This window comes from Hydra viridissima, unplaced genomic scaffold (assembly GCF_058129835.1).
Source record: "Hydra viridissima isolate aposymbiotic clone 2 unplaced genomic scaffold, HvirCarnegie_v1 scaffold_4, whole genome shotgun sequence".
NCBI classification, from domain to species: domain Eukaryota; kingdom Metazoa; phylum Cnidaria; class Hydrozoa; order Anthoathecata; family Hydridae; genus Hydra; species Hydra viridissima.
Window position 1 is genome coordinate 16,607,158 of NW_028324303.1, and position 27,502 is coordinate 16,634,659.

The window sequence follows — 27,502 nt, forward strand, 5'->3', positions numbered from 1 at the left end:
TAACGACAAGCAAAACAGAAATTTAGCAGATCGAATGATGCTTGAAGAAATGGATTCTATACAAAATCCAACTCAGAGAGAAATAAGCGAGCGAAAAATCATCGAACTCATCATCAAAGCCAAAGCTAAATTCGGATTAGGATTTTAAAAAAATAATACAGTGAAAAAAAATTTTTGATTTTGAGTTAAATAAAAATCTTTACTCTATAAAAGAGATGAGTTTTATTACAATTGAAAGTTTTGATGAGAGTAAATTATCAATTGGAGAAATTTACACAGCAACCAAACCAGTAGCCTATCAAAAAATACCATTAAAATATTCTTATTCAACTGGAGATGGTCCTCTTGTATTACGAACACCTATGTTATTTTCATATGGTGTATGCAAGAATAAAGATCCAACAACACAAAAATTGACTGGCTATTCCATGTCATTTGTTTGCTTTGATGCTAAAAAGGGAAAGACAGAAGAAAAGTTTATTAGCACAATGGAAAAGATTACTTTGTTTATTAGACGTGAAGTGGATAAATTGTCAGCTAAACTTAAAAAGGGAGGAAGAAAAAAGCAAATTAATTCAGACGAATTGAGTATTTTAAAATATAATCCTGATCATCCTGAAGCAGCGCCAGTGTTTTATGCTAAAATGCTTATAAATAAATATGAGAATGACGAAATACTCATTACTTCTGTATTTTATAGAAAGAAAACAGATATTGATATAAAAAATGGTATCAAAGGAGAACGTCATAATAGAAACTTAGTATGCTCTTCTGGACATAATTTCCTCAATCAAAAATGTTTTGTCATTGGAGGACTTAGAATTGAGGGAGTGTATATCGGTGCTTCTATTATGTCTATTCAAGTTAAACTGGTAGAAGCAGTCATCGTGAAAAATGTAACTTTTTCTCATATCAGTATGATGGAAGACTTGGATTTAGAGGTGAAAGAACCGGAAGATGAAATGTAAACTCTATGGAATTCTTCTAAATTTTAAAATTTTTCTGAATTTTAAAATGATCAACGTTGAAGGAATTGTACTACCGAACAAACCTCTTACCAACTTTCAATTAATAGATGCTGTGAAAAAGCTTAAAATTAAAAACTTTAGAGGTGTGTTTGTGAGGGATGAATTGCCGAAAAAGACAAGAAAAAAAGAATGTGGTATTGTCAACACGGGAGATTCTAGCACAGATGGATTTCATTGGGTCTGTTGGTTTAAAGACGCAGACAAAAAATATAGTTTTGACTCTTATGCTCAACCTCCTCTTGTAGAGCTCGTACATTATTTAAAAAGTCCGGTTTATTATAACAGTGAAAGAGTACAATTTGGTGATACGTCTTATTGTGGCCATTTGTGTCTTTACGTCTTGAAAAAATTACAGGAAGGGGATGACTTTCAAGAAGTTATCAATACACTTTGGTGAAAAAAAAGTCGCGACTATATAAAATGATTGACAAATTTTGAAGAACTGAATTGGGAAAGTATTTTTATGATCCTTCTTCATCATCAGCTGTGACAGGTGATCTCTATGTCAGAACAGATGGAAACAGCACCATCACTGCAGATTTGGATTTCAACTCTCATAAAATCATCAATATGGCTGAGCCGACTAACGCACACGACGCTGCTACTAAAAATTACGTGGATACGCATGCGTCAGGAGGAACGACTGTAGGTACAACAGATTTGAATTTAAATTTTCACAAAGCTATCAACTTGAACGAACCGACCAATCTTCATGACGCTGCCACAAAAAATTACGTGGACGTCAGCTCGAGTCTGTGTGTTAAAACCGACGGATCCAGTACAATCACAGGAATCATCGACATGAACTCTCACAAACTGATTAATGTGAGCGATCCTACCAATTTAAAAGACGCTGCAACAAAAGGGTATGTTGACACCAAAGTCTCTTACAATAATATTTCTTACGTAGACATTAACATGGCTGCTCATAAATTGATTAATTTAGCTGAACCTACATCAGCCTCAGATTCAGCTACGAAAAATTACGTAGACACGCATGCTTCAGGTGGGACAACTGTGGGAACTGCAGATTTGGATTTGAATTCGCACAAATTAATCAACGTGCTTGATCCAACCAGCGCACAGGATGGAGTGACAAAAAATTATGTTGACTTGTTGTTGCAAAAATCGAGTCTGACCAGTGTCGTTCTAAGCTCTAGCTTTACCAGTTTAGGCTTAAAGTCTCAGACGGTAGCAGCGTTAACGACTTCTCCTGTGTTTGCGTTTTCTAGAAAATCCGGTGTGTTGAGAAGATTATGGCTGGCTTTTAGTGGAACCGGAACAAACGTCCCTGGAAATGTTTTCATTCGAATCTTTACAGACGGGGAGATCAATGTGGGAAATTATTCAACAACCACTGACGCTGTTGGTGTAGACGCCGCTGCTCTTGCCTGTGACTTGCTCTTTTCCCCTTTAGGAGGAGCTTTTTACACCAATTCTCTGCAAGGCTGCAACATGTTTAACACCACTTCCTTAGGAGGATATTTCACGTTGGATATGCCTTTCAGAAACGACATCTCCATTCAACTCGTGAACGGAAATTCCACTGCCATCACGTATTGGATTCAACCGTTCATTTCCACACTTGCTTCTATTCCTGCGACCATTCCTCTTTACAAGCTATACTGTAGAACGTTTCGATATTTAAACACCACTTACGGTAGCGAATACGTTTTGCTGAACACCAACGGAAAAGGAAATGGTGTGTCGTTGAAATACATCAGGGTGCACATCATTGGCTTTTCTGGAAACTGGTGGGAGTCTAGAGTCAGAAATTTACCTCCAGGCAACGGAACCGTTCTCACTCCTTGGACGCCGTACAATACCAACAATTACACGTATTTTCCAGGATATGACGCAGACAGTACATGCTTCTTTTCATCCTCTGGACTGGAAGATTTTTACTTGTCGTCGTGGAACGGATCAAATGTGACTTCATTCAACAACAAATCGACTGGACTTCTGTATCAATCCACTTCATCCATCGGCTCTACATCTACCATTTCTTTTTACAGAAATTTTGGAGAAGCAGATTCTATGCCTACTGTCGCAGCTGGTAGAAGACTCGTTATCACGCTCAACTCTGGTGATGCTCAAGTCGGTCAATCCGGAAGCTTTTACCTTCTTCTCGGACAAGTCTATTATTACGCATAAAAAAATAATTTTTTTGTAATAAAAATGGAGACTCAATATAAAAAATTTTTTCATTATGATCGAAAGACGTGTAATAAATCATTTCTTTTTTTCGACATGTATTTGAAACACCCTCCCTCAAAAGTAGGAGCTAGATATGAAATATTTGCTCAAAAAGACATTACACTAAATAAACTGAGTCATCAGAAAATAACTTTTATGTTTGGAATAAAACTTAAAAGCGGATTAGCTTTAGTGAATTTGAGGGAAAGCCTAAAATCAAAACTGGATTATTTCGGTCACAGCATGATGATATCAGAGTCGGTGGATAATGTGATCATGGAGATTTTAAATAACAGCAAGTCAGATGTCATTATTAAAAAAGGGGAAAGTTTATGCTTTGTCAATTTCATTAATGAGTGAAAAAAAAATATTTTTTTTTCGTTTAATAAAAAATGGAATACAATTACGATGCTAAATCTAAAATTTACCCAGTTCTTCCAACAGCTCCTGCAGATGAAGGACATAGTTACCGTCTTCAGAAAATAAGTGAAATCCAAAAAGAGATGGACAACGAGAGGAAAAAGGGAGTACATATGAGCAAAAAGTACCATCGCGCTTTCAGAATCATTTCTTTTGTAGACACTACGTTGCAAGCAGGTGGTGTTGCACTTGGAGTTGTTGGAATTGGAACTTTGAGCACCATCGCTGCTGCCCCTGTTGCGATTGCGTGTGAAGGTGTGGCTATTGGAATGGGGTTTTTATCCATTGTAGGAGGACAAGTCAACAAAAAACTAGCATTAAAAGCGGAGAAGCATGAAAAGATCAAAGTGTTGGCAGAGTCGAAATTGAACACCATCAACAGTCACATTTCAAAGGCTTTAGTAGACAACGTTGTGAGCGATTCAGAGTATGAATTGATTTTAGATGAGCTTCAAAAGTTTAAGAGCCTGATGAAAGAAATAAGAACTAAAACAAAAATCAACATTGACGAGATTACCAAAGAGTCGTTGATCCAAAAAGGAAGAGAAGACGCGATAAAAGCGTTCAATAATATGTTTAAAAAATCATCATGATTTTCCATGAATCCAAAGGATCTAAGAAAAATTAGATTTTTCAACGGATTCAAAGGATTTAAATAGTATAAAAAAATTAATTTAAAAAACACAGATAAGTTTGTGTTCAAGTTTTTTTCTTGTGTTTTAAAAAATGTCCTTTTTTAAAATACTAGACCCTAACAAGAGAGATGAAATGGTGAGAGAATTTGTTGAAAGAAGAAAAAGAATCTATCAAGATAGTTTGAATGAAAATATTTATGATGCTAATCTTCAGACTGATTTGAGCAAGCTTTACAAGCCTCTGATTGAAAGCAATGAAAAGATGCAAAACGAGCTAAAGAGCATCGCATACAGAGAGGCTGAAAACACTCCGATGGCTTTGACTTATCCAGAAAGCGAGCCGTCGTCAATTAAAAGAATGAATTTAGGAGGTATTGCAAGTTTTTACTTGATGAGATATGCATCGAAAAAAGAATTAGGCGATAGAGTGTTTGGAATTCATGCAGAAGGTGTAAAATTGCATATCGGTAAAGAAGAAGTAACCATCGATGAAAACGACGTCATTGTTGATGGAGAAAAGTATAATGGAACAAGAGGACTTTGGGAGTTAATTTCAAGGTCGAAACCTGATAAAAACAAGTACACTGATGACGATCTTAAAAATTATGAAGATATACTTATTAAAACTAAAGCAATTGAATCTGATGTAAATCCAAACAAACCAAAAGCTTCGAGATCTGAAAAATACGGTACGATTATAAAGCCTATTTGGGATAAATTTAAAAGTGAAACCAAAGTTAAAAAAGGTAATGGTGTGATTATTCTTCCGAGCGATCCAAATGCTCTTGTGGAAAATCTCAACTTGAGTATCGCTGCATGGCATGCTGGAAATAAAAAGTCAAGAAATGTAGCTGTTTCCATTTGCGATGAGCTGTTGAGGCAGAATAGGATTAATAAAGACGAGTACAAGGCTATGATCGCGTATATCGATATGAAATAAAAAAATCTTGGAAATAAAAAATGATCGTTTATAGAAATAGATATGTTAAGAAGCATATTGTGGGTGGAAGTGGGATAATTGACACGCTAAAGAATTTCTTGAGAAGAGCAGCATCTTCAAGCGCTTCAAGAGCAGCATCTACTTTAGCTAATAAAATTGCAAAAACCGAACTGGGAAGAGAAGCAATCATGGCTACTAAATCTGCAGGAAAAGAGCTAGCTTCTACAGCCATTTCCACTGCTAGAGATGTAGCTATTGATAAAGGTAAAAAGACCATTGAGAAATTGTATTCCAAGACTGGAACTCCAAAACCACATGAAGCTGCAAAGAATGATCTCAGCCTTAAAAGCAAAGAAATTATTTCAAGCATTGTTAACAGAGCAGCCCCGATTATAGATGAATATTCTATGCTTGGATCAGGATTGTCGAAGAACAAAGCGATTAGAATACAAGACCTGGTAAAAAAGGGAAATGGGCTTTTGATTGCATGAGTTAAATTTTTTTTCTTTGATGTATAAAAATGGCAAATTCCGATGTTTTAAATTTCACAGAAGAGATTATTGTTGATGAAGAAATTGAGAGATTTGAGTTTCATGAATACGAACCAGTGAATAAGAATCTAAACGTTGATGGAGAAATAAGAATCAATATTGAACCGCAAGATTTGTTCACGCTTCCATCTGAGGCGTACATTTTGGTTGAAGGAAGGCTTTTAAAAGCGGATGGAACTTCTTACGCTGATGCAGACGTCGTTACTTTGGTTAACAACGGTATCATGCACATGTTCAGTCAGATTTCTTATCAGTTGTCGAATCAAGAGGTGGAGACCATTTACGAACCTGGACAAGCTACCACCATGATTGGATACCTCAAATATCCAGTAGAGTTCCAAATTTCAGAGGGTATGAACCAGCTGTGGCAAAGGGATATAACAGCTTTAGCAGATCTTGTCAACAACACTGGATTTAAGCAAAGACAAAGTTACATCATTGCACAGACTGAAGAAAAAGGAACGTTTTCGTTCTGCATTCCTTTAAAGCACATTTTTGGATTTTGCGACGATTACGATAAAGTGCTATATGGATTTAAGCATACACTTGCTCTTGTGAGAAAGAGCGATAGTGACGCTATTTTTAGATCAGCTGCAACAGCTGCAGGAAAAGTGGATTTGACTAAATTGTCTTTGTTTATGCTTCATGTCACACCCTCTGTCGCGAGTAGCAACAATCTTTACAAAATCATTGAATCAAAAGTAGATGTTCCATTTTCGTTCAGATCTAGACAATGTGATACCATCGCTGTTTCTGTATCAAACAACTTTAGTTGGAGGTTAAGCGCAAGATCTGCTAGTGAAAGACCGAGGTATGTCATTGTTGGATTCCAAACCAATAAATCTGGAAGTCAAGAATTAAATCCTTCAGTCTTTGATCACTGCGACTTGAAAAACATGTATGTCACCTTAAACAGTGAAAGGTATCCTGCTGTTGATTACAATTTAGACTTTAATAACAACAAATACTCAAGAGCTTATAGAGACGCCTCTAAGTTTGACAATAGACTTTATGGGACAAACGAAATTATAGCTCAGCCTAATTTGTCTGCCTTGAATTATAGATACATTTGTCCTCTTTTTGTTTTTGATGTAAGCAAGCAGGCTGAGAGGTTAAAAACTTCAGTGATAGATGTGCAAATAAAAGCTACATTTAATGCAAACGTTCCTGCAAACACTCAAGCCTTTGCTGTCCTCATTTCCGATAAATTGCTCAGGCTTAAATCAGATGGAAGCAGAATGAATATTGTTTATTGATGCCCTTCAAAATAATATTTTTTTAATAAAAAAAATGAGATATACGAAAAAGGATTTGAAAAAATTACTGAAAGAAAACGGAATTTCTAAAACGTCAAACAATAAAATGTCGCTCATGATGCTTGCGGTTGAAAACAACTTGATTGATAAAAAAGAATGGATTAAAGACGTGAAGTAAGAGCGACCTGTGGGTAGACCGAAAAAAATCCAAAATGGATTAAATCGGTTACAAGAAGAATAAAATGAAACAGTTTTTTCCGTTTTTTCTAGAATGTAGTATAAAAGAGACTGACGCAAATAAAAAAAGACATCTTGAGCTTCTTGCATTTGGAAAAACAGGTGTTTTTCGTGAATCTGTTTACGTCACTGAAAACGGAGATTTTAATATTCCAAAAGAGTATAGTGATGAAGAGAGAGACAAGCTTTACCGACTTGTATGGAGTGGTGAGACAGAATATTCACGAATGGAAAAGAAAATCAAAGAGCATCTCAGCACTTGGAAAAGTTTGGCTAAAGAAGAAAAGCTAAGAATGATTGACAAGTATGTGCTTGATTTGGATTGCGATTTCGAGGAGAAAAAAAAGATTTCTGGAAATCTAAAAAGCGCGATTTTAAATCATTCACTCGGTTCCAAAGACATTGTGTATGAAAACTTTAAAATACTTTGTATCCATGAAAATTCTTTGAATTTTTAAGATTCTTCAGATGTTAGAAATGAAAAAATCGAATTTGATTTAAATAAAATCTTAGCATAATAAAAGATGTCTTACACAAGAAAGCTTTTGAAAAAATTACTGAAAGAAAACGGTGTTTCCAAAACGTCTGACAATAAAATGTTGCTCATGATGCTTGCGGTTGAAAACAACTTGATTAGTAAAGATGCATTTTTGGAAAACTCGAAAGAGGTGAAGCCTGTTGGAAGACCTAGAAAAAATGAGAAAAAAGAAAAGAAACCTTTTGATCCTAAATATGCGAGACTTGGTTTAATTAGAAATAATCCTTTAGGTTTGAGAATAACTCATGTTGATACTGGTGATGTGGTAGAATACAAGTCTGCTTATGAATCGAAGAAAAAGACGGGACATGGCTGGCAGTACTTTGCGAGACGAAATGGAAAAGTAGATGATGGATACAAATATGAGATTTTTAGCGCGAGAAGTTTTTAAATTCAATATTGAATTTAAAAATTTGAAAATGATATAAATAAAAATCTTACTATATAAAAATGGAAAACAAAACGGTGAAAGAATTAAAAGAAATTGCTAAAGAGCAAAAAATAAAAGGGTACTATAAAATGAGAAAGGAGGAACTTATAACAGCTTTGCAGCATGCTACTCGTAGACGAACGACTGAGGCACGACCGTTACCTGCTCCGAAACCAGCGATCATTCCACCAAGACCTGCTGTTGTGAAACCTCCTATTGCTCCGAAACCAATTCATTTGCAAAGACCAATTCACATCCTTGATGCGCCTGTTTCAGATTTAACACCTGTTATTATGCCAAAACCAGTCATTCCACAGAGACCTTCATTTTTTTCAAGTCTGACGGCAGTTGCAAAAAGTGTGACGTCATATGTTACAACTAAGTTTAATGATATTAAAGAATGGATAGAACCCTACGTTCCTGAAGTAGTCAAGAAGAAGGTAAGTGAATCAGTGGAACAAATCGATGAAAAGATAAAGTCTATCAAGTCACTTGTATTAAAAACAGTGTATAAACATCCCGCATCAAAACCTTTTACAGTAAAGTTTAATATGACTAAGCATTCAGCAGAGCGCTCCACCAGACTGTTTCCATACGAGCCGTCTTCTCGTTATCAAGACATTGTTTCTTTCTTAAACTTGGTGAGAGAGTCTGTTATTCAGACCATGCAAGGAGAAATCAACACAAAGGTGAGAATGACTCTTGTCTGTGAAATGACTCGCGTAAGCATCTTGACTGGTGAGGAAACTACTCAGACAGCTAACTTTTCATCCAACACGAAAAGATTATTGGAGGGTGATGATGTGAGAGCGCTCATGACTGAAATGGAAGAAAAAATCTTGGAAAGTAGTGCTAATTACAACAAGATGGGATCCAATTGCGTCTTGTCTAAGATTTTAAGAATGGATATTATCTTTGCTGATTATGAACCTTTCAGAGGCTATTCCTACATGAAGCTGTCTCCCGAGTTGGAAAGTAAAAAAGCCATCATCAACATGGTAAACAAGGACAATGAATGCTTTAAATGGTCTGTCACCAGAGCTCTTAACATGAAAAATAAAAACAACGAAAGAATTGATAATGAGTTGATTGAAAAATCTAAAGAGCTTAATTGGAATGGAATGGAATTTCCTGTAAAGACAACTCAAATCGAAAAGTTTGAAGTGAATAATCCTGACATCAGCGTGAACGTCTTTCACTACGAAATGAATAAACCTCAACCTATGCAAATATCCAAATTTCATGATCGAAAGCACTGTGTTGATTTGTTGTATATTTCAAACGAAGACAACAGCCATTATTGCCTTATTAAAAATTTCAGTCGGTTTGCTCGTTCTTCAGCATCAAAACATCAACATAAACAATACTTTTGCAGAAATTGTATGCAAGGTTTCAACCAAGAAGAAAAGCTTCAAATCCATCAAGAATACTGCTATGATAACGCTCCAATGAGAATCGATCTTCCTGAAAAAGGAACAACTGTTCAGTTTAAAAACTATAACAAGACCATGAGAGTTCCGTTTGTGGTAACTGCTGACTTTGAAAGTTTCATCAAACCCATCAACACTTGCACCCCTGACTTAAAACAGTCATACACCAAACAATATCAAAAGCATGTTCCATGCTCGTTCAGCTACCATATCAAATGCTTTGACGAAACCATTTATAAAGAAAAACCAGTCAAGTACACAGCAGAAAGCGAAGAGGATGATGTGGCTCAAAAGTTTATCACCAGTCTTGAAGAAGACTCTAAAAAGATTTTCGATAAGATTGATTCACTGCAAAAAGAATGAAAGAATAAGCCAATAAAGACTGATGTGGATAAAAAGAAGTTTGAAGCTGAAACCAAATGTCACATTTGCAAAAAAGATCTTAATGGCGACAAAGTGTGGAATCACTGTCATTTGACTGGAAAGTACCGTGGTGCTGCTCATGATGCTTGCAATAAAAAATATCGAATTCCAAAATTTATTCCCGTATTTATACATTGCTTGTCCGCCTATGACAGTCATTTGTTTATTAAAAAATTAGGTGGAAAGCTCAATTGCATACCAAACAATGATGAGAAATATATTAGCTTCTCTAAAAAAATCAAACTGAGAGACACTGTCGATAAGAAAGGCGAACCAAAAGAAGTATTAAGAGAACTGAGGTTTCTTGACAGCTATAGGTTCATGTCTGACACTTTAGACAAACTCTCTAAAAATCTAACCGATGAACAATGCATAAACGCTAGGGAATATTATCCTGAAAAGGAAAAGTTCGACTTGATAAGAAAAAAAGGTATTTTCCCTTACGAATGGATGAAATCGATTGAAAAATTAACTGAAACGCAATTGCCTCCAAAAGAAGACTTTTATTCCAGACTAGACGATAAAGACATCACTGATGAAGAATACACGCATGCGAAAAACGTTTGGAAAGTATTTGGATGCAAAACATTTAGAGATTACCTAGAAATTTATAACGTGTCTGATGTCTTAATTCTAGAAGACGCTATTGAAAATTTCAGAAACGCTTGCATGCTAAATTACGATCTTGATCCTGCTTGGTATTACACCTCTCCTGGTTTGGCTTGGGACGCTATGTTAAAGAAAACTGAAGTCGTGATAGAACTTCTAACCGATATTGATATGCTCATTATGATAAAAAAAGGTGTACGTGGCGGAATCAGCATGATCTCCAATAGATATGGAACTGCTAATGACAAATACATGGGTAAAGATTATAAACCTTCAGAACCCTCAAAATTCCTCATGTATTTAGACGCTAACAATCTTTACGGATGGGCTATGAGTCAACCTCTTCCTGTTAGAGGATTCAAATGGATGACTGAAGATGAACTCAACAATTGGCGCAGCATGCCATGCATACTTGAAGTCGATTTAGATTACCCTGAAGAGCTTCACGATTTACACAACGACTACCCTTTGGCTCCTGAAAGATTAACCATTGGAAAAGTAGCCAAACTCGTTCCAAATTTAAACAACAAAGAAAAATACGTCGTTCATCATGAAAACTTAAAACTGTATGAACGAATGGGATTAGTCATCACCAAAATTCATCGAGGAATCACCTTTAGAGAAGAACCTTGGATGAAATCGTACATCGATGGCAACACCCAAAAGAGAGCAGAACCAGGTCGAAACGAATCTGAAAAAGAATTTTTTAAACTCATGAACAATGCCGTCTTTGGGAAAACTATGGAAAACATCGAAAAACATGTTGATATTAAATTTGTCACTACAAGAAAAGAAGTCTTAAAATTAACTAAACAAACTCGATATGAACGACACGTCATTTTTGATGAAAACCTAGCCGCGATTCATATCAAGAAAACACAAGTCACTTATGACAAACCCGTTTTTTTAGGAATGTGCATCCTCGACATCAGCAAAACTCTCATGTATGAATTCTATTACGACTACATCAAGCCTAAATATGGTGATAAAGCCAAGCTGCTCATGACCGACACTGACTCGCTCTTTTTTGAAATTGAAACAGAAGATTTTTACAAAGACATTGCTGACGATGTTGAAGCCAAATTTGACACAAGCGAATTTCCTAAAGACCATCCTGCCATTGAAAACGTTGGTTTCAAAGTAGGCTTAAATAAAAAGGTTATTGGCATGTTCAAAGATGAGGCTGCTGGTAAACAAATTAAAGAGTTTGTTGGACTTAGACCAAAGCTCTACTCTTACAAAATCACTAAAGATGAACACAAAAAATGCAAAGGGGTCAAAAAGAAAGTCGTTGAAAAGAAAATAAGGCATCAACATTTTAAAGACTGCTTAATGAACGGAAATGAACAACTTGCAACCATGAACGTTTTCCGATCTCATCTTCACGACGTTTACACTGAAGAAATTAACAAAGTCGCACTCAGCGCTAACGACGACAAAAGAATTATCTTAGATGACGGAATTCACACACTTGCCATCGGTCACTACAAAACACGACCTATCGCTGAGGTTTGAAAAAGGTAAGAAATTTTTTGAATGATAAGAATTAGATCTTTAGGGGTACCTCATCCCTCAAGATAACATATTTTTTGAAGAAAAGTTAACTCATCGCATCAACGTTACCATCCTTAACTATGGAAAAGTGTTCATGAGCCAGAACCGCCTATTCCTTATATATTTTGTTGGTGTAAATAAAATTTCCTTTATAACGTTAGACGCGTCACTGTTCCGTGCAGCACCTGACTCATTTGAGCAGCATACATCAACTGCTCACAAGGCATATGTTCCCTTAAAACCCTTGTTTTTCGCCTTCTCGTTGGTGAATTCCATTCACAAAATTCTTTTGACGGTCGGCCGGGTATTGTCATCGTCCAAGTTGGTAGAGCTATGGTGGTATTGAGCCATTGTTTGTTATTTTTTAAAAAACGCTCTCTTTTACGGCTAGCGTCTTCCCATTTTTGTTTAAATTAGAACTTAAAAGGTGAAAAAATGGTTTTTAGTGCACTTTCTTCATTTGCAGGGTATTTAGTTATGTTTTTAAGGTGTTCTAATAAAAACACGAATTTGTCGTCAATTTTTTTCTCGGAACTTTGCTCCAAGTCTTCCTAAAGTGGTCGTCTAGTCATCTCTATTGTGATAGCTTGAGATTCTACAATAAAAATATGAATTAAATAAAATTAAAGTTTTAATCACAAAAAAAATGTTTTTGCCTTATTGACTAAAAAAAATTAAAAAAATCTTAGGGCGCGTACATGCGCAACTTTTTTTTTTTTTAATGGTAAATAGAATATCTAAGCTTCATGTGAAGCACAAGCTCGTAGCTTAATAAGGCTTAATTGATATTCAAAAACACTTTTTAATATCGTGTATATAAAAAAAAACGTTAAATTTTTTACATCAAATATAATTGATGAGAAATGTGACAGTAACATATAAAATAGAGAAAATAAATATACCAAAAGTATGAGCTTACCTTCTTTTTCAATATCCATTGTGATTTTTAAAATTTGTCACTAACCACAAACTCAAAAAACGATTTGTAATAATGCTCGTCAACAGGAACGTTGAAAAACAATTGAATTCATTACCACAATTACTCGACTTTTAAAGCTGCCCCAATAAGGTGGGAGGGAGATGGGTAACCGAAATGACCAATTAAGGATGTAACCTTTATTAAGGTTTAACAATGCACCAATGAAAACAGAATTTGATAAAATTTTGAAAATCGACTTTTGATCAACTTTTTCGTATAAATACTCCACTGTGCGTTGGTTTGACAAGGTTCTAACTGACATTTTTGCCAAAATTGACTTAATCATTTTATTAGGCTATTTAAATCATGATGAACAAAATAAACTGAAATTTACAGCGATATAGCGCAAAACAACCAAACTGCTAAAGTGCCAAAGTTCTATCTATAACTTTATTTAACTAATATTTAGTTTGACAAGGTTCTAACTAACAATAACTTCATAATCTCTTGCTGGTTTTTATTAACTAACTATTGTGATAGAGAATTTTATACCCAACAAAAATCATATAAAAAAATTGGTCTGAAAGTAGAATAAAATGCCATTATGCTATTATTTGAAAATAAAAAAAAAAAATTTTTAAAACGTGATTACAAAGTAGCTTATTTTAACTTGTTAAATCAAAGATATCAGTAATATTAAAATTTAAACAACTTGTAATAACACGTTTTTGTAGCAGTAATAAAAACCAGGCTGCGTAGTTAAAGAGAAACCACGAGGAAAACAATTGTAGTGAAAATACAAATAAAAACTGATGACACGCTGAAAAACAAATTTTTTTAAAAAGGAATTACGTCAATAGATATTTTTTTCATGTAAAAGAAGAAAAAGTCAGAGTTTGAAAAACATTTTATCTTACTACACAGTTGATTTCACAAAAGCTAGTTTACACAGCTCACAACGTCAAATATGTTAAAACAATTACTCCTGCACAAGATTTACGAGGTAAAATCATGAAAGGCAAACGTACACCGCACAGTCCACTAAAACATGCACCAACTAGGGATCACATAAAATCTTTTCCAACAGTCGAGACATATTGTCGTGTAAGTACCAATAGAGAATATCTTGAGTCACACCTTAATATTTCAAAAATGTGTAATCTTTACAAAGAGAAATGTATAAACGAAAATGTTGAGCCAGTAAAAAAATCTATGTACTACCATGTTTTCTCCACCAAATTCAATCTTGGTTTTCACATTCCCAAAAAGGATAGATGCAACCTTTGTGAGAAGTTTAAAGTTGCTGAAAACACTGATACTATGTCTGAAAAATTGAGAGAAGACTTTGAAAGACATCAAGTTTTTTTTAAAAAAAAAGAGAGATATACGTGCTAAAGGAAAAAAAGATAAAAATGTTCCGGTTTTACTTTTTGACCTTCAAAATGTTATATTGACTCCGGATGCAAAAATTAGTTCCCTCTTTTATCTGAGAAAGCAAAGCGTGTATAATTTGACTACTTATTTTTCAACAACCAAAAAAGTATACTGTGCATTATAGACTGAATCAATGGTGGGAAGAAGCGGCAATGCTCTTGCCAGTGCCTTTTGCAAAATTTTAAGTGATGTGGCAGAGGAAAACGACTTAAGGGGCTTAATTACTTTGTGTTACTCCTGCGTTCCTTAAAATTGGAATAGTTTATTATCAAATGCTGTGTTACATTTTTTAAGAGACAATCCTAACATTAACTCAATCACTATGAAATATTCCCTTCAGGTCATTCATTCGTCCAGGAGGTGGATTATGCCCATAGCGAAATTGAAAAGCTCATGTGGAAAACTGATTTTTATAGTCCGATTGGATTGATAAGGATGTTGAAACAAGTTAACAGAAAAAATCCTTGTCGTATCATTCAAATGAAACACATGACTTCAAGGATTATTCAGTAACAGGAAAGCTATTTAATTACAATTCAGTTTCTTTTTCTAACATTGCTGTTCTAATATTTACTTAAATATCTCACATTATACATTTTAAATCTAGCCATGATCGCAATGGACCTATGAACTGTGCGTATGTCAAGTTCAATGAAAAAACTAACAGAAAGAATGCAGTAACAAGTCCATCAACTTCCACTGTTTTGAATGTAAAACCAAAGATTCAAAATTGTACAAAGGAACTTGCAGACTTAAAAAAAAAAGATATTAAAGCTGCATTTCCGTTTACGCCTCTCGAGGACAGAGATTACTATCGAGTCGTTCTTCCCCTATAAAACCTTTAAGGGTTGTACTTAATGTAATGGTTTTAAAATGTACCAAAAAATGTAGTACAAAAAAAAAAAAATGAGTAAGCAAAATGTTGTAACCTTGTTTTGTGACTGAAACAATAATCTAATTTATAAAAATTAGCTTTTTATCATATTATTGTTTCAGTTACAAAATTTAAAGTAACTAACTGCCTCAGTCACAAAATTTCAAAATAACTAACATGTTTCTAACTACCGTTAAACAGCAGTTAGAAACTTGTCATGGTGAGAATATGATTATTTCACTATGACAAAGTTCTAACTGCATTTTTGGGGTATTCATTTTTCTATGAAGAGTGAAACATTTTTTTATAAAAAATAGTAATACTTATAGTAAATGCTTATGTTATCATGAGTAAATATTATTATCGATGGATTTTTATAATTTTTGATGGTAGGAACATAATAATTTTTAACATTGATTTACTCAAAACAAGCGATTCCACGGCTCAACGAAAAACATTTGACGTTTGACAAAAAACACGAAACTTTCATGAACTTTACTCTCTTATATCTTTTTGTATGCTTAAGCAAACACCTTGAGGTTTTTTGAATCAATTAGTGTTACTCAACCTCTTTCCAGCCAAATATAGAAAGTACTATAGATTATATGGCTTCATTTAAATTTTATCCATATCTTAAGACCACTTTTAAGAAAAAAGCTCGAATCGGGAACGTTTTTTTAAAACGAAGCTTTTGGAGGTTAGGATTCCTTAGTACCAAAACACATCCAATTTTTATAAAACTTTCCGTATATATTAAAAAAGGGATGAGGAATCTAATGGAATGTGTTTTAACATTTATACATAAGTTTTTAGTTCTTAGCGTTTCAAAACTTCAAGGTTAATTTTTTTTAAAAAAAAAAGTTTTTTTTTAAAGTGTCCAGGTGGAAATTGCAAGTTTAGTCTTTCCTCTTTTTATAACAAGTATTTATTTATGTTTTCTTGAAGAATAGATTCTAAGGATTTGTGTATATATATATATATATATATATATATATATATATATATATATATATATATATATATATATATATATATATATATATATATATATATATATATATATATATATATATATATATATATATATATATATATATATATATATTCCTTCGCATATTTTATGACGTTTTTTGTTTTGATTTTCGCGACGTAAGAATCGTTTTATTCTATCTCCAAGTTTTAACGTTGGGAGAAAGTTTTTGATTTATTCTAAAAGTAAAAAATGTTTAAAGTTTTAGCTTTAATTTTTAAAGAAATAATAACTTTTGCTTTAAATAATTTATGTTTAAGCAAATTATTTGAAAAAAAAATTATAAAATAATGCGTATTTTAAAAGTTATTATTACTAACTAAAATTAATAACTCATTTTCTCCCAACTTTTAAAATGGAAGATAGAACAAAATAATTCTTACTTCGCGTTTTGCGTAAAATAGATGAACTTGGGCAGTCCGCACAGATTAAAATAAAAATTGTGGTATTTTATTTGCTTATAGTTGTTGGATCACTATAAAAAATTTAAAGTCAAATGTAATAATGGTTTAAAAGTTATTCAAGAGTCAATATGACACCAAAACTAAGTAAATAAGTTAAAACCCACAGTCTGTAAAATAAACGATTCTGGGCAATCCCAACAGAATTAAAATTTTTTTGTTGTTGGTATTTTGTTGTTTTATAGTTGTTGAATCAATATGGAAAATATCAAGTCAAATGTAATAACGGTTCAAAAGTTATTCAAAAGTCAATATGATCCAAAAATATTCTCTTTTTCGGTGCCATAAAATTGCAAATTTTCCATACTTAAGCCCTTTACCTTTCGTCAAAAAATCATCAATTTTTGCACTACAAAAAGTTCAATAACTTTAGATCCGCTTAACTTCAAAGGCCGAATGACCCCTCATTATTTAAGTCAAGTCAAGCTCTATACAAGGATATAAATTGTATATGTTTATTTGAATTATAAAAAAATCGTCTGGAATGGCTATCAAAACTACTCGCGGATCAGTTAGAACCTTGTCAAACCAACGCGATCAGTTGGAACCTTGTCAAACCAACGAATTACAAAACAATAAAAAAGAAAATTTTATTAACACTTTGTAAGTGGGTAGCGAAATAGACTAAACAGGTGTGCGTAGCGGGCAAAAATTCGCATAAAACTACGCGTTTGAAATCTAATATGCGGTTCATAAAATAGATGAACCGATGTATACAAAAACATGTTTTAATTAAAATTAATAAAACTGCAACAATTTTTTATAATAATATAATATATTGTTTTAAAATATTTACAATTTATATAAACAAATGAATTTCTAAAAATTGTTTTTTAAACTAATTAACTTATTTAAAACTAATATTTTTGTACTGTGTGGTACTTAAAAAAACATTCTCCTTTATGAAGAAGCACTTTGCAAAACTCGCACATAAAGCACGTTAAACTTTTTTTTTAATGTGTAGCACAGACCCGGCATTGTTTTTGAGGGTGCTTTTTTAGGCCACCAATTGTAACTATTTTCACAATTTTATGTTTTTTGGCATCCAATAGTCTATGTGGTAAATCACTTCTTGTAGGTGTAGATGCAGACGTACTTGGTACTGGATCATCCGAATTATCAATAGCTTTACCACTTATCTAATCTTTGGCAACATCGAGTAGAAAGTTTTTATAACTTTTTTTTGAGTTGTTATTTAAAGTTTTGAATACTCTGAATGCATTAAATAGAGCGCCATTTAGCATGAACATGACTGTCCTCTTTGTCCATTTTTTTGTGCGCCTTATGATTGAGTAATATGACAAGTTTTGGTCAGCGCGGTCGTCACTTTTCATATACTTATTGTAATCGACAACACATATCGGCTTCCAAATTTTCTGCTTGGTATTCCAGCCAACATTTGCACTTTCGACAATTCTTGCGGAATGAATTGTTATCATTCTTACGGATCTTTTTGATTGCCAACATGGATTAGCCTTTTTTTAAATTTGCATTTTTTAGGCATTCAGGAAGGCCTCTATTCTTGCGTATCGTACCGCAGCTTCGAAATTTGTTTTGCAACAAGACATCGCTTGTTTTGACACTATTATAGTAATTGTCCATGTAGACATGGTGCCACAAGTTTTCGTATGGCCGCAAAAGTTGCAGAACTGTCTCTTGAGACGACTGCCATCACCAGCATATATTTTGAAATTTCAAATATATTCACTCTTTGCTTCACAGACCATTCGTATGGGCAGCCCATATATGTGGATTTTAGATGCGTTTTACACTTTGAATGATAATCGACCTCGCCACGGCATAATACTTTCGTCTAATGATAATTCTCGTTGCGGCTTATAAACATTCTCAAATTTGGGTAAGAGATATTCTATAATTGGACGACTTTTTCTAAGCCGGTCTCTTTCATTTTGATTGTTTGAATTGTTGGAAAAATGCCAAGAATACCATATTTGGCGAAAACGATCAAGACTCGTTACTTCCGCAAAAATTGGGGTTGCAATTGCTCTTTCTGTTGACCAATATTCATCCCTGGTATCTTTGCGAACTTTGCCCATAAGAAGAAGTAATCCCAAAAATTTTTTTAATTCTACCGTAGAAATGTCTTTCCATTTTATACTTTTTGCTCTGTCCTTAAACCTGTCAATATTTTGTAGATGGTAACGATTAGTTTCTTCGGCCATGTAATCGAATAAATCATCTCCTATAAAAAGTTGAACAACTTCAGCTACACTTTTTGAATCACTTGGCATCACAACAACGCCACTTTGTCCTAAAAATTGTTCTATAACTGGAGGATTGTCATATTCTGACCACTCCACTTCTTCATTCTCACTTTCTTCAGAATCGCTTGGCGGTATGGGTAAAGTCCTACGTCTTCTAGGATGAAAAAAGTCCTCATCACTTTCACACTCGCTTTCAACTTCTGCAATATCGGCATCACTTGCAATTTGCTATAAATTGTCTGCGTAAACTTCACTGTCACTACCACTATCAAAATCCATTTTTTGCGACAAAAATTTTTGTAATAAAAAAATATTTAAAAAAAGATGTTCGATCGTCAAAAGCTCAATAAAAACTGTCTGAAATATTTTTAAAATATCCGTTTAACATTCCTTAATTAATGTTTAAATAAAAGAGAAAACGATTAGAGATTGCTTAGTCTATGCATATAAATTATGAGCAATCGGAATGTAAACAATAACATAACAAAATTGATGATTTTTTCATTATCTTTATTATATAAACAAATGTTAAAGAAATTACGTTGAAGAGTCTGAAGAGTCTAAACAAAAAAGTACGAGCTAGTCTTATCAGTTTCATAAGTAAACCAATCGAGTAAAATTACTTTTTGCCGCTTTTAAAGTAAATTCATTCAAACGGGTAAAAATACTCGACCCACTAATAGACAGCAGTCCGCAAATTAGGTATTTTTACCCGCCCCACTTGTAATGTGTTAACAGTATCTCTATGTATTCAACAAAACAAATTTAAGTTCCTGTGACAAAATGACTTTAAAATTTCCTTTAAAACTTACAAAAACTAATCTCGCTCGTAAAACTTCATTTTGTAAAACAAATAAAATTATTTAGAATACACCACTTACAGAGCGATTGGACAAAGGTAGTCAAACTTTTATTCAAATAACTTTACAAAATTAAAAAAACACGATTTAATTTTTTTTCATAAATAAAGTACATAGTTATACATTGCAATATCTCTAATTCGAATCTCCTTAATTCGAAAACCTTCGTAATTCGACTAAAAGTAAAGCCAATGTGAAATGCGCTTAAGAAACTCTTTTGTTTAACTTTCTAAAATTCGAACCTCTATAATTCGAAAACCTCCATAATTACGAAAAAAAAAAAAGACAAGTTATTTTTCGATGTAATCTCCTTTAGATTTTACCACATGCCTTAATCTTTCATAAACCTAATTACATGAAGCACGGATCCTTGATGATGTTTTGTCCCACCAATGCCTTAATTTACCTTTTAGCCAAGTTATACTTTGGCGAGAGGATGAGCATGCATCGCTTTCCAAAATACTCCTAAAAGCAAAATTCACTGGATTCAAATCCAATAAGTTTAAATCCAATCAATTGAGAGAAATCCTATTGAAGAGGGAGACCATAAATCCTTTACCTAGAATCCTGCCATTTTGTCTTTGCACCATTCTGGAACTACGTTTGCGGTAATAGATATGGCTCCCTCTTGTTGGAAAGTGATACCAGTTTCTTTAAACGTCTAATTGATCCAAGGAACTATTTGCTTCTTTAAAAATTTAAAGAAACCATGTTGGTTGTTTTATACACCCTCTTTAATAAAGATATTGGGTATTTTATGACTTTTTAAAGTTACACTCGCTCAAACTATATTAGATGCTTGTTTTTTTCGCCGATAAGCTATTTGCTCATTCACTAGGGTGTCTTTTTTTGCTGTGCGTAAATCCAATCGTTCTGATCATTGAGTATTGCTTGTACTGTTAGCAATTTCTCAACTTTCCACAGCACTGGAGGTTGCACTCCATCTTTAGGCTTATCCAAAAGTACCCTGCTGATTCCGAGACAGTTAGAAGTGATACTTTAACGCAAGAGGAGGCTGCGAGTGTGTTTTCTATGGCATCTTTCTGAAAAACCTTTTTAACAGCGTACTCACTTGGTATTGCTAAAATTAAATAGGATTTGAGCTTTTGCAATTTTAGTTATAATATTTTACATTTTTGATACTATTTTTTACTTCCACACTTATCCACATGGTTTACCAGATTTTCCACTAGAAGATGGTAATAAAAACTAAGATAGCGACATTTGATTTATAGTTTTTGTTATTGTCCATTGCTGGCATTTATTCAACTAAAACCGATAAAACCATTCAACCCTTCAAGACATTGAACTGCTATTAGTTTAAAACAGTTAAAACCTATTTCTATAATAAACTAGCTGGAGTACCCAGTGCAATGCGCCGGGTTTTCTAGCTATTAATTATAAAACTTTACTTTTCCAAAATTATCCCTCAGAAATTTTCAAAAAAACCGCTAACATATTTGCAATTATTTTGTTTTCACTGGTAAATACTATTAAAATTATTAGCTCCGTAATCATCTCCTCGCCGGGGCAAGTAGTGTTTGGAGGCGGCTGGAACTTACTTAATGCCATAAGCACCCTAAATATGGAGTCCGGGGTGGTCTAAACTTGACCTAAAACTTTTCCGGGGAAAAACTAGATTTGTGTGCAAAATTTGATGTGGATCGAATCAAAACTTTGGATTTGTATAAAGAACACACCTACATACACACACATACGCTCATAAACACATACACACATACAAACTTTGGGCTTTGTGTATTAGATTTTAAAAGACAAAGTTATGTATTAATATATACTTGTCATGCCAAAAAAAATACTATTTTAAATGCATTAGGAGTTCTATTTTAACAAATTTTAGAAAATTTAATTTTTCCTAAATGGCTGATAAAGAAGTTGCTAATTTATTTGTAAATATCTGTTAAATACCGAAAACTAAACCCCGATACTTAATTAGTAGAGTTAAGATCAGTGAAATGCAAAGTTTTCGTAAATGTTTAAGGTAAGGTTGGTTAAGAATCATTAAAATTCTTTTTATGTAAGTTTCAAATCTTTCCTAAAAATTTAAATGATTAAAATGTTTACTTTACTTTTTTCGGTGAACGATTTATTTACATCAGCAGTTGCATGACAGCTGAATGGATTGGTTCTGGAAAAACTTCGTAGCTTTTTTGCCGACAAGCGGCGCCAATTGCACGAAACAGATCCTGGCAACACCACTAAGCCTTGGTAGAAAAAGGTGAGAGTTGGAATGTCACTTTACATGTCTGTATATTAAAATTTTCCCCAAAGTTGTTTGCATTTGAAAATGGAGAAATAAAACAAAAATTTGAGCCATATTTCTCAACATTATTTCGACAAAAGAATGAACTTTGGCAGGCTAGTGAAGAAAATTGTTTAAAAAGTTAAGCATATCAGAAGTGGCGATATTGGTATTGAGCTAGGCATTACCATAAAACTGTTTTGAACCATTTACAGAGAGCTGGCTACAAAAAAGACGTTTGATGTATAGCTTCCTCATGAATTGAGAGTGAAAAACCTAATAAACTGCATTAACATTTGAAATGAAAAATTTTGTTGAATTCACTGTCCAGACACAACTCCCTCTAACTAATACCTATTCCAATCTCTGCAGAATTCGCCTATTAAAATTAAGCTGATTTCAAAAGAGGCTTCTGAAAACCACTTGGTTCAGTTTTTCAACCAGAATCCACAAAAGTTCATGACTGATGGCATCATACTTCTGCCCAAAAAATTCGATTATAATACAGCATATGTTAATAATGTAACATTTAAATAAATTCATTTTAACCTTCCAAAAAAAACCCAGCTAAATTTTACTGAAAAAAGCCACGAGCTTTTCCTAGACTCTAATACATCAGGTCCATAGTTACGGACGTAGGTCCGTGTTACTTTATACTGCGTTGATATCAGAAATTGATCGTTTCAGTAAAAACTATGCAGAGTATTTTGAAAACAATTTGCGAAACTAAGTATAACTGATTATACAGAGCATCGAAGATTGCAGAGGAACCGACAAAAGAAGCAGGCGAAAATCGAATAAACGGTCATCAAGTCTTCTTAATGACCGCTCTAAATATAATATAACTTTACATAACGAATTTTACGGAAGAAAAAAGTATTAAAACTTTTGTAGATTATCAAATTATTTTCATTTCATAAAATGTTTTTTCCGTAGTAAATGAAATGATTATTATTTATAGGAATATGCAATATACATTAATTTCGAATCCTGGTAGGAGATTCTAATATTTTGCATTCCTATTTCATTCAGTTTCGCTGTAAAATATAACAAAAATCATCATAACAAGAAAATATTTTCAACTGCAGAGGGAGTATTCTGATGCTTCCCTCATTATGGAGGGCTCAGCAGCAAAAAAGCATCTTTAAATGTTTTTCAATATATCTTAAAGCTCAATTTAAAAATATAAAGTGAACTTTAATTTGTTTTTTCTAATAATATTTAGACTTATCCAATTACCTAAACTCATACAGTTAACTATTTTTTATTCGCTCATTCGTTTTCTTATCAAAAGTTATTAAAATGAATAATCAAATCTTATGAAAAATTATTAACATCTGAGACAAAGTGGATAATTACAAATACGAATATGACGAAGTATCAAGGTTTGGATCAACTGCGTTTTGGATTGATTATACCGTTAAATAGAGAATAAGCTCTTTACTAACATTCTAGAATGATTTTGTTTTAAAATTGACCTTTATATTTTTTAGATTTAAAGTCAAAAGAAACACTTAAACAATTTTTGACATCGGCACCGGAACAGGCAATTCTTATCGATGCAGTCATTTAATGAACAAGCTATGGCACCATTGATGATTTGGAGAGATTAATCTCCATCTTGTTTGTTGGATTACTACAGTCTGAACAGAAAAATTTCATACAAATGAAAACTTCAGACGAGAAAATTTCAAATCGTAAAATGTTAGAATTAGCTTTTACATAACGATAAGTCGAAATCGATCAAAAATGCGGTTCTTACGATTATTCGAATCACGAGTTCGATTTTCAGTTTCAAAATCGTTTGCAAAAACACGACTGTACTCGATCAAGATCGTGAAGCGGTCGGTTACTTACGACTTTGGCTATTGCTTACTGTAAAAATTGGTTTTTCACGGTGGTAATGACATGAGGTATTTTATGAGTAATACAATATTAGAAATATTAGAAGTTTTTTTTACTCGCTCTTTTTTTCCTCGGATTTGTGAAATGTTTTTCAACCAAAACTATGCAAAATGACGCATGCATTTCTTTTAATATTTATTTCTTGTGAATTTTAAAGTTTTGTTGATGCAATAAATCAAAAAGCAATAAAACTAAAGTAGGTGAAACTGTAACTGAACTCATAAACGTCACTGGGAAAAAGTTTTTTATCTATCACTGTCAGTCAATCAGAAACGAGACTTAACTTGGATCCCAGAATTATGAAGATACTTTTTTGTCTAAACTATGAGATGAAAAAATGAGAATATGGCTTTGATGACGGATTGCCGCACAAGAGGAATAGAAAGCATTGCTGATGAGGCTAAGGCTTTATCATTCACTTTGCGCTGAGCAGGCAGTTAAGCAAATCTGAGTCGAACACAACTATTGGAAGTGAATTAAGAGGATGAATTTGCTACCCCATTAAGAGCACCAGCCAGAATAAGGCCTCGCAGGCAAAAACACCTGGGAAGAAAAAGAAGAAGACTCTAAGAAAAACCAATGAACTGAAAGATCACAATAAGTAACAGGGTTGGCATTAAAAAACCCACCCAAAAAAACCCACCCAAAAAAACCCAGTTAAAAAAACCCAAAAAAACTCGGGTTTTTTTAGGTTTTTTTAAAATAATATTTTATCTAAAGGATTCTTTTTGCTTGGTTTTTTTCTGTGATTTATTTATTTTAGAAAACATTTAAACATAATTATGACTAATTAAAAGGTAATTATTATTGAAAAGAGGATATGGATATGATCAGAATATAGTATTTAATAAGAATCAAAATTTTTGAAAGGCATGATTTTTTTGAAATATTTCTGAAAAAATAGTTTTAGTATTTTTTACAATATACTTTCAGTGATCTCAGTGGCTTTCATCAACCATATCAAAGTCAGGCTTGTGTTCTATCTTACAAATTACTCAAGAAACTTTTATTCAAACAGTATTATTATTTGTGTAGCTTTAAGTATATTTAACTTGCATATTTCGATGCAATGTGTATTTTTCAGAAAAAAATCTTTATAAGAATGCCATTCAGAAGTGGAAGGAAGAAAGGATGGGAGTGGAAGGAGGTCAGTGAGATAGAAGGGGACAAAAATAGTGTTCAGTGTGACCATTGTTCAGAGAAGATTAGTGGAAAAACTGAAAGAGTTCGTATTCATTTGGAGAAGTGTAAAGAGAGAAAGAAGGACATTGATGAACAAGAACCAAGACCTGGAAGCTCAATGAGCAATATTAGCCTCTTGTCAAATGAGTCAGATACTTCAATTTCCGAAGGATCTATTATGTCCACTCCACACCAGAAAAAAGGTTTAAAAGTAGTAACTTCCATAACTTTGTAGTTAGAACATCAAATGATCAGAAAGATGCCATAGACATGCAAGTTGCCCGGTTTTTTTTTCAGCTCTAACATGTCTTTTAATTCAGTGGAAAATTGTGAGTTTCAGAAACTTTGCTCTCTTCTTCGTCCTGGGTGTGTCCCACCAAGCCGAAAGAAACTGGGTGGAGATCTATTAAATGAAGTCTATGATGATCTGTCAGCTGGGATAAAGAACGAACTGGAAACCAAAGACACGTTGGTAACTTGTCAAAATGGATGGTCTAGTATTCAGAATGACCCAATAATTGCTCACTCATTTTATGATGGAAAAAAGAGTTATCTGTACAACATAGTTGACTCAGAATCAGAAAAAAAAACTGCAGAATACTGCTTCAAAATTATCAATGAAGCTATAGTTAGCATAAAAAATGATTATAATAAGTTTGTATTTGCTGTCTGCACTGACAATGAAGCTAAGATGAAAAAAATGAAAGAGCTGATCAAACAAAAGTATCCTGTTATGTTAACATATGGCTGTAATGCACACTATATAACTTTGCTACAGAAAGACATTTGCAATTCTTTTTCAACAATTCTAAAACAGGTTGTGGAAGTTCAGAAATATTTTAGAAATGTGCATATGGTCCATGGTTTGTTAAAGGAAAAAGGTGAATGTATGCCTCAGCTACCAAATGAAACACGCTGGAACTCTCAAGTTGCCTGCATTGAGACATACCAAAAAATTTATAACTTCTACGTGGAGATCTATGGAGAGAAGATTGAAGATTTTCCAGCCAATATTGGAAGAATAATTGAGAATATATTCTTAGTGAAATAAAAAAATAGGGGATTGCCTTAGACAAGATGCAGAGTGATTCTTGTCATCTCTCTGACGCATTTCATATCTGGTATTCATTGATAAAGGATGAAGAGCTATCCATATACTATAATGCAAGAAAGAAGAGATATTAAGATGCTGTACAACCCTTTCATATTTTGGCCTATATAACTGACCATTGCTATGTAGATGATTACAAAAGCTTCATTGATAATGATAATGAAAACATTGCAGAACAATGGTTAGAGGACAGGAACCCTGATTTCTTGTGTTTACTATACAAGTTTAACTTGAAGGACAGGGAGGTGTTCGCCAAGCAAATCTTCTCAGAATCACTGAAGGTTATCTCTCCATCAGAATGGTGGAACATCATGAAAGGAAAGGTTATTAGATGTCAAATCAGGGATAAAGAAGTTTCTGCCAATTTCTGCAGCTTTCTAGCTTCTCTACACTCCTGTCCTGCTAGCTCAGCCTCAATTGAGACATGGTTTTCGACCTTTGGATTTGTCTGGTCAAAGATCAGTAATCGTCTTGGTGCAGATAAGGCAATGAAACTTGTGAAGATTTACAAATTATTTCACAATAGCTCAGCAGCTGACAGCAGTTCCTGTGATGATATCGAATCTGATCAATAAGTAGGTAAGTAGTAGGAAAGATCGTTTTTAACTTCAGAATAACCATCTAAATTCTGAAAAAAATTCTATTTCTATTATTTAAGTGTAATTTATATTTGTTTTAGTTTATTCTTGATGATCCCAGAGGAAGTGTTTAACTGAAAATTTTTCAAAAACATCTGAAAAGCTGACAAGAATTGAAAATTATTGTAATAATCAAACAAAGTAAAATTATGTAAGAAGAATTTTATTTACAGTTCTTCAATTTATTAAATTTTCCTTATAAAAGCTTTTTTCAATAAATAAATATAACTATTACCATGTGTTTTTAATTATTATTTTGAAAAAATTAAATGTATAAAGATAGTTTGAATGCAAAACAGGTATTATGTCTTTCATTTTTTAAGCAAAAAAAGCTATTTTTAAAAAAACCCAAA

General features: G+C 33.3%; 3 protein-coding genes and 1 pseudogene across 3 annotated transcripts in view; all 4 read left to right on the forward strand.

Moving 5' to 3' along the window:
* The window catches only part of LOC145182681 (E3 ubiquitin-protein ligase HECTD1-like), a 232,973-nt gene that overhangs the window by 140,139 nt on the left and 65,332 nt on the right, over positions 1-27,502 (forward strand). The window lies entirely within an intron of this gene.
* LOC149890149 (uncharacterized) lies at positions 5,240-7,026 on the forward strand. Its single transcript, XM_090085233.1, has 2 exons — positions 5,240-5,483; positions 5,771-7,026. The coding sequence occupies exons 1-2, from the start codon at positions 5,240-5,242 to the stop codon at positions 7,024-7,026; spliced, it is 1,500 nt and encodes a 499-aa protein (XP_089941359.1).
* On the forward strand, positions 11,270-12,722 carry LOC149890150 (uncharacterized). Its single transcript, XM_090085234.1, has 2 exons — positions 11,270-12,058; positions 12,714-12,722. The coding sequence occupies exons 1-2, from the start codon at positions 11,270-11,272 to the stop codon at positions 12,720-12,722; spliced, it is 798 nt and encodes a 265-aa protein (XP_089941360.1).
* LOC149890151 (uncharacterized) lies at positions 26,144-27,086 on the forward strand (annotated as a pseudogene).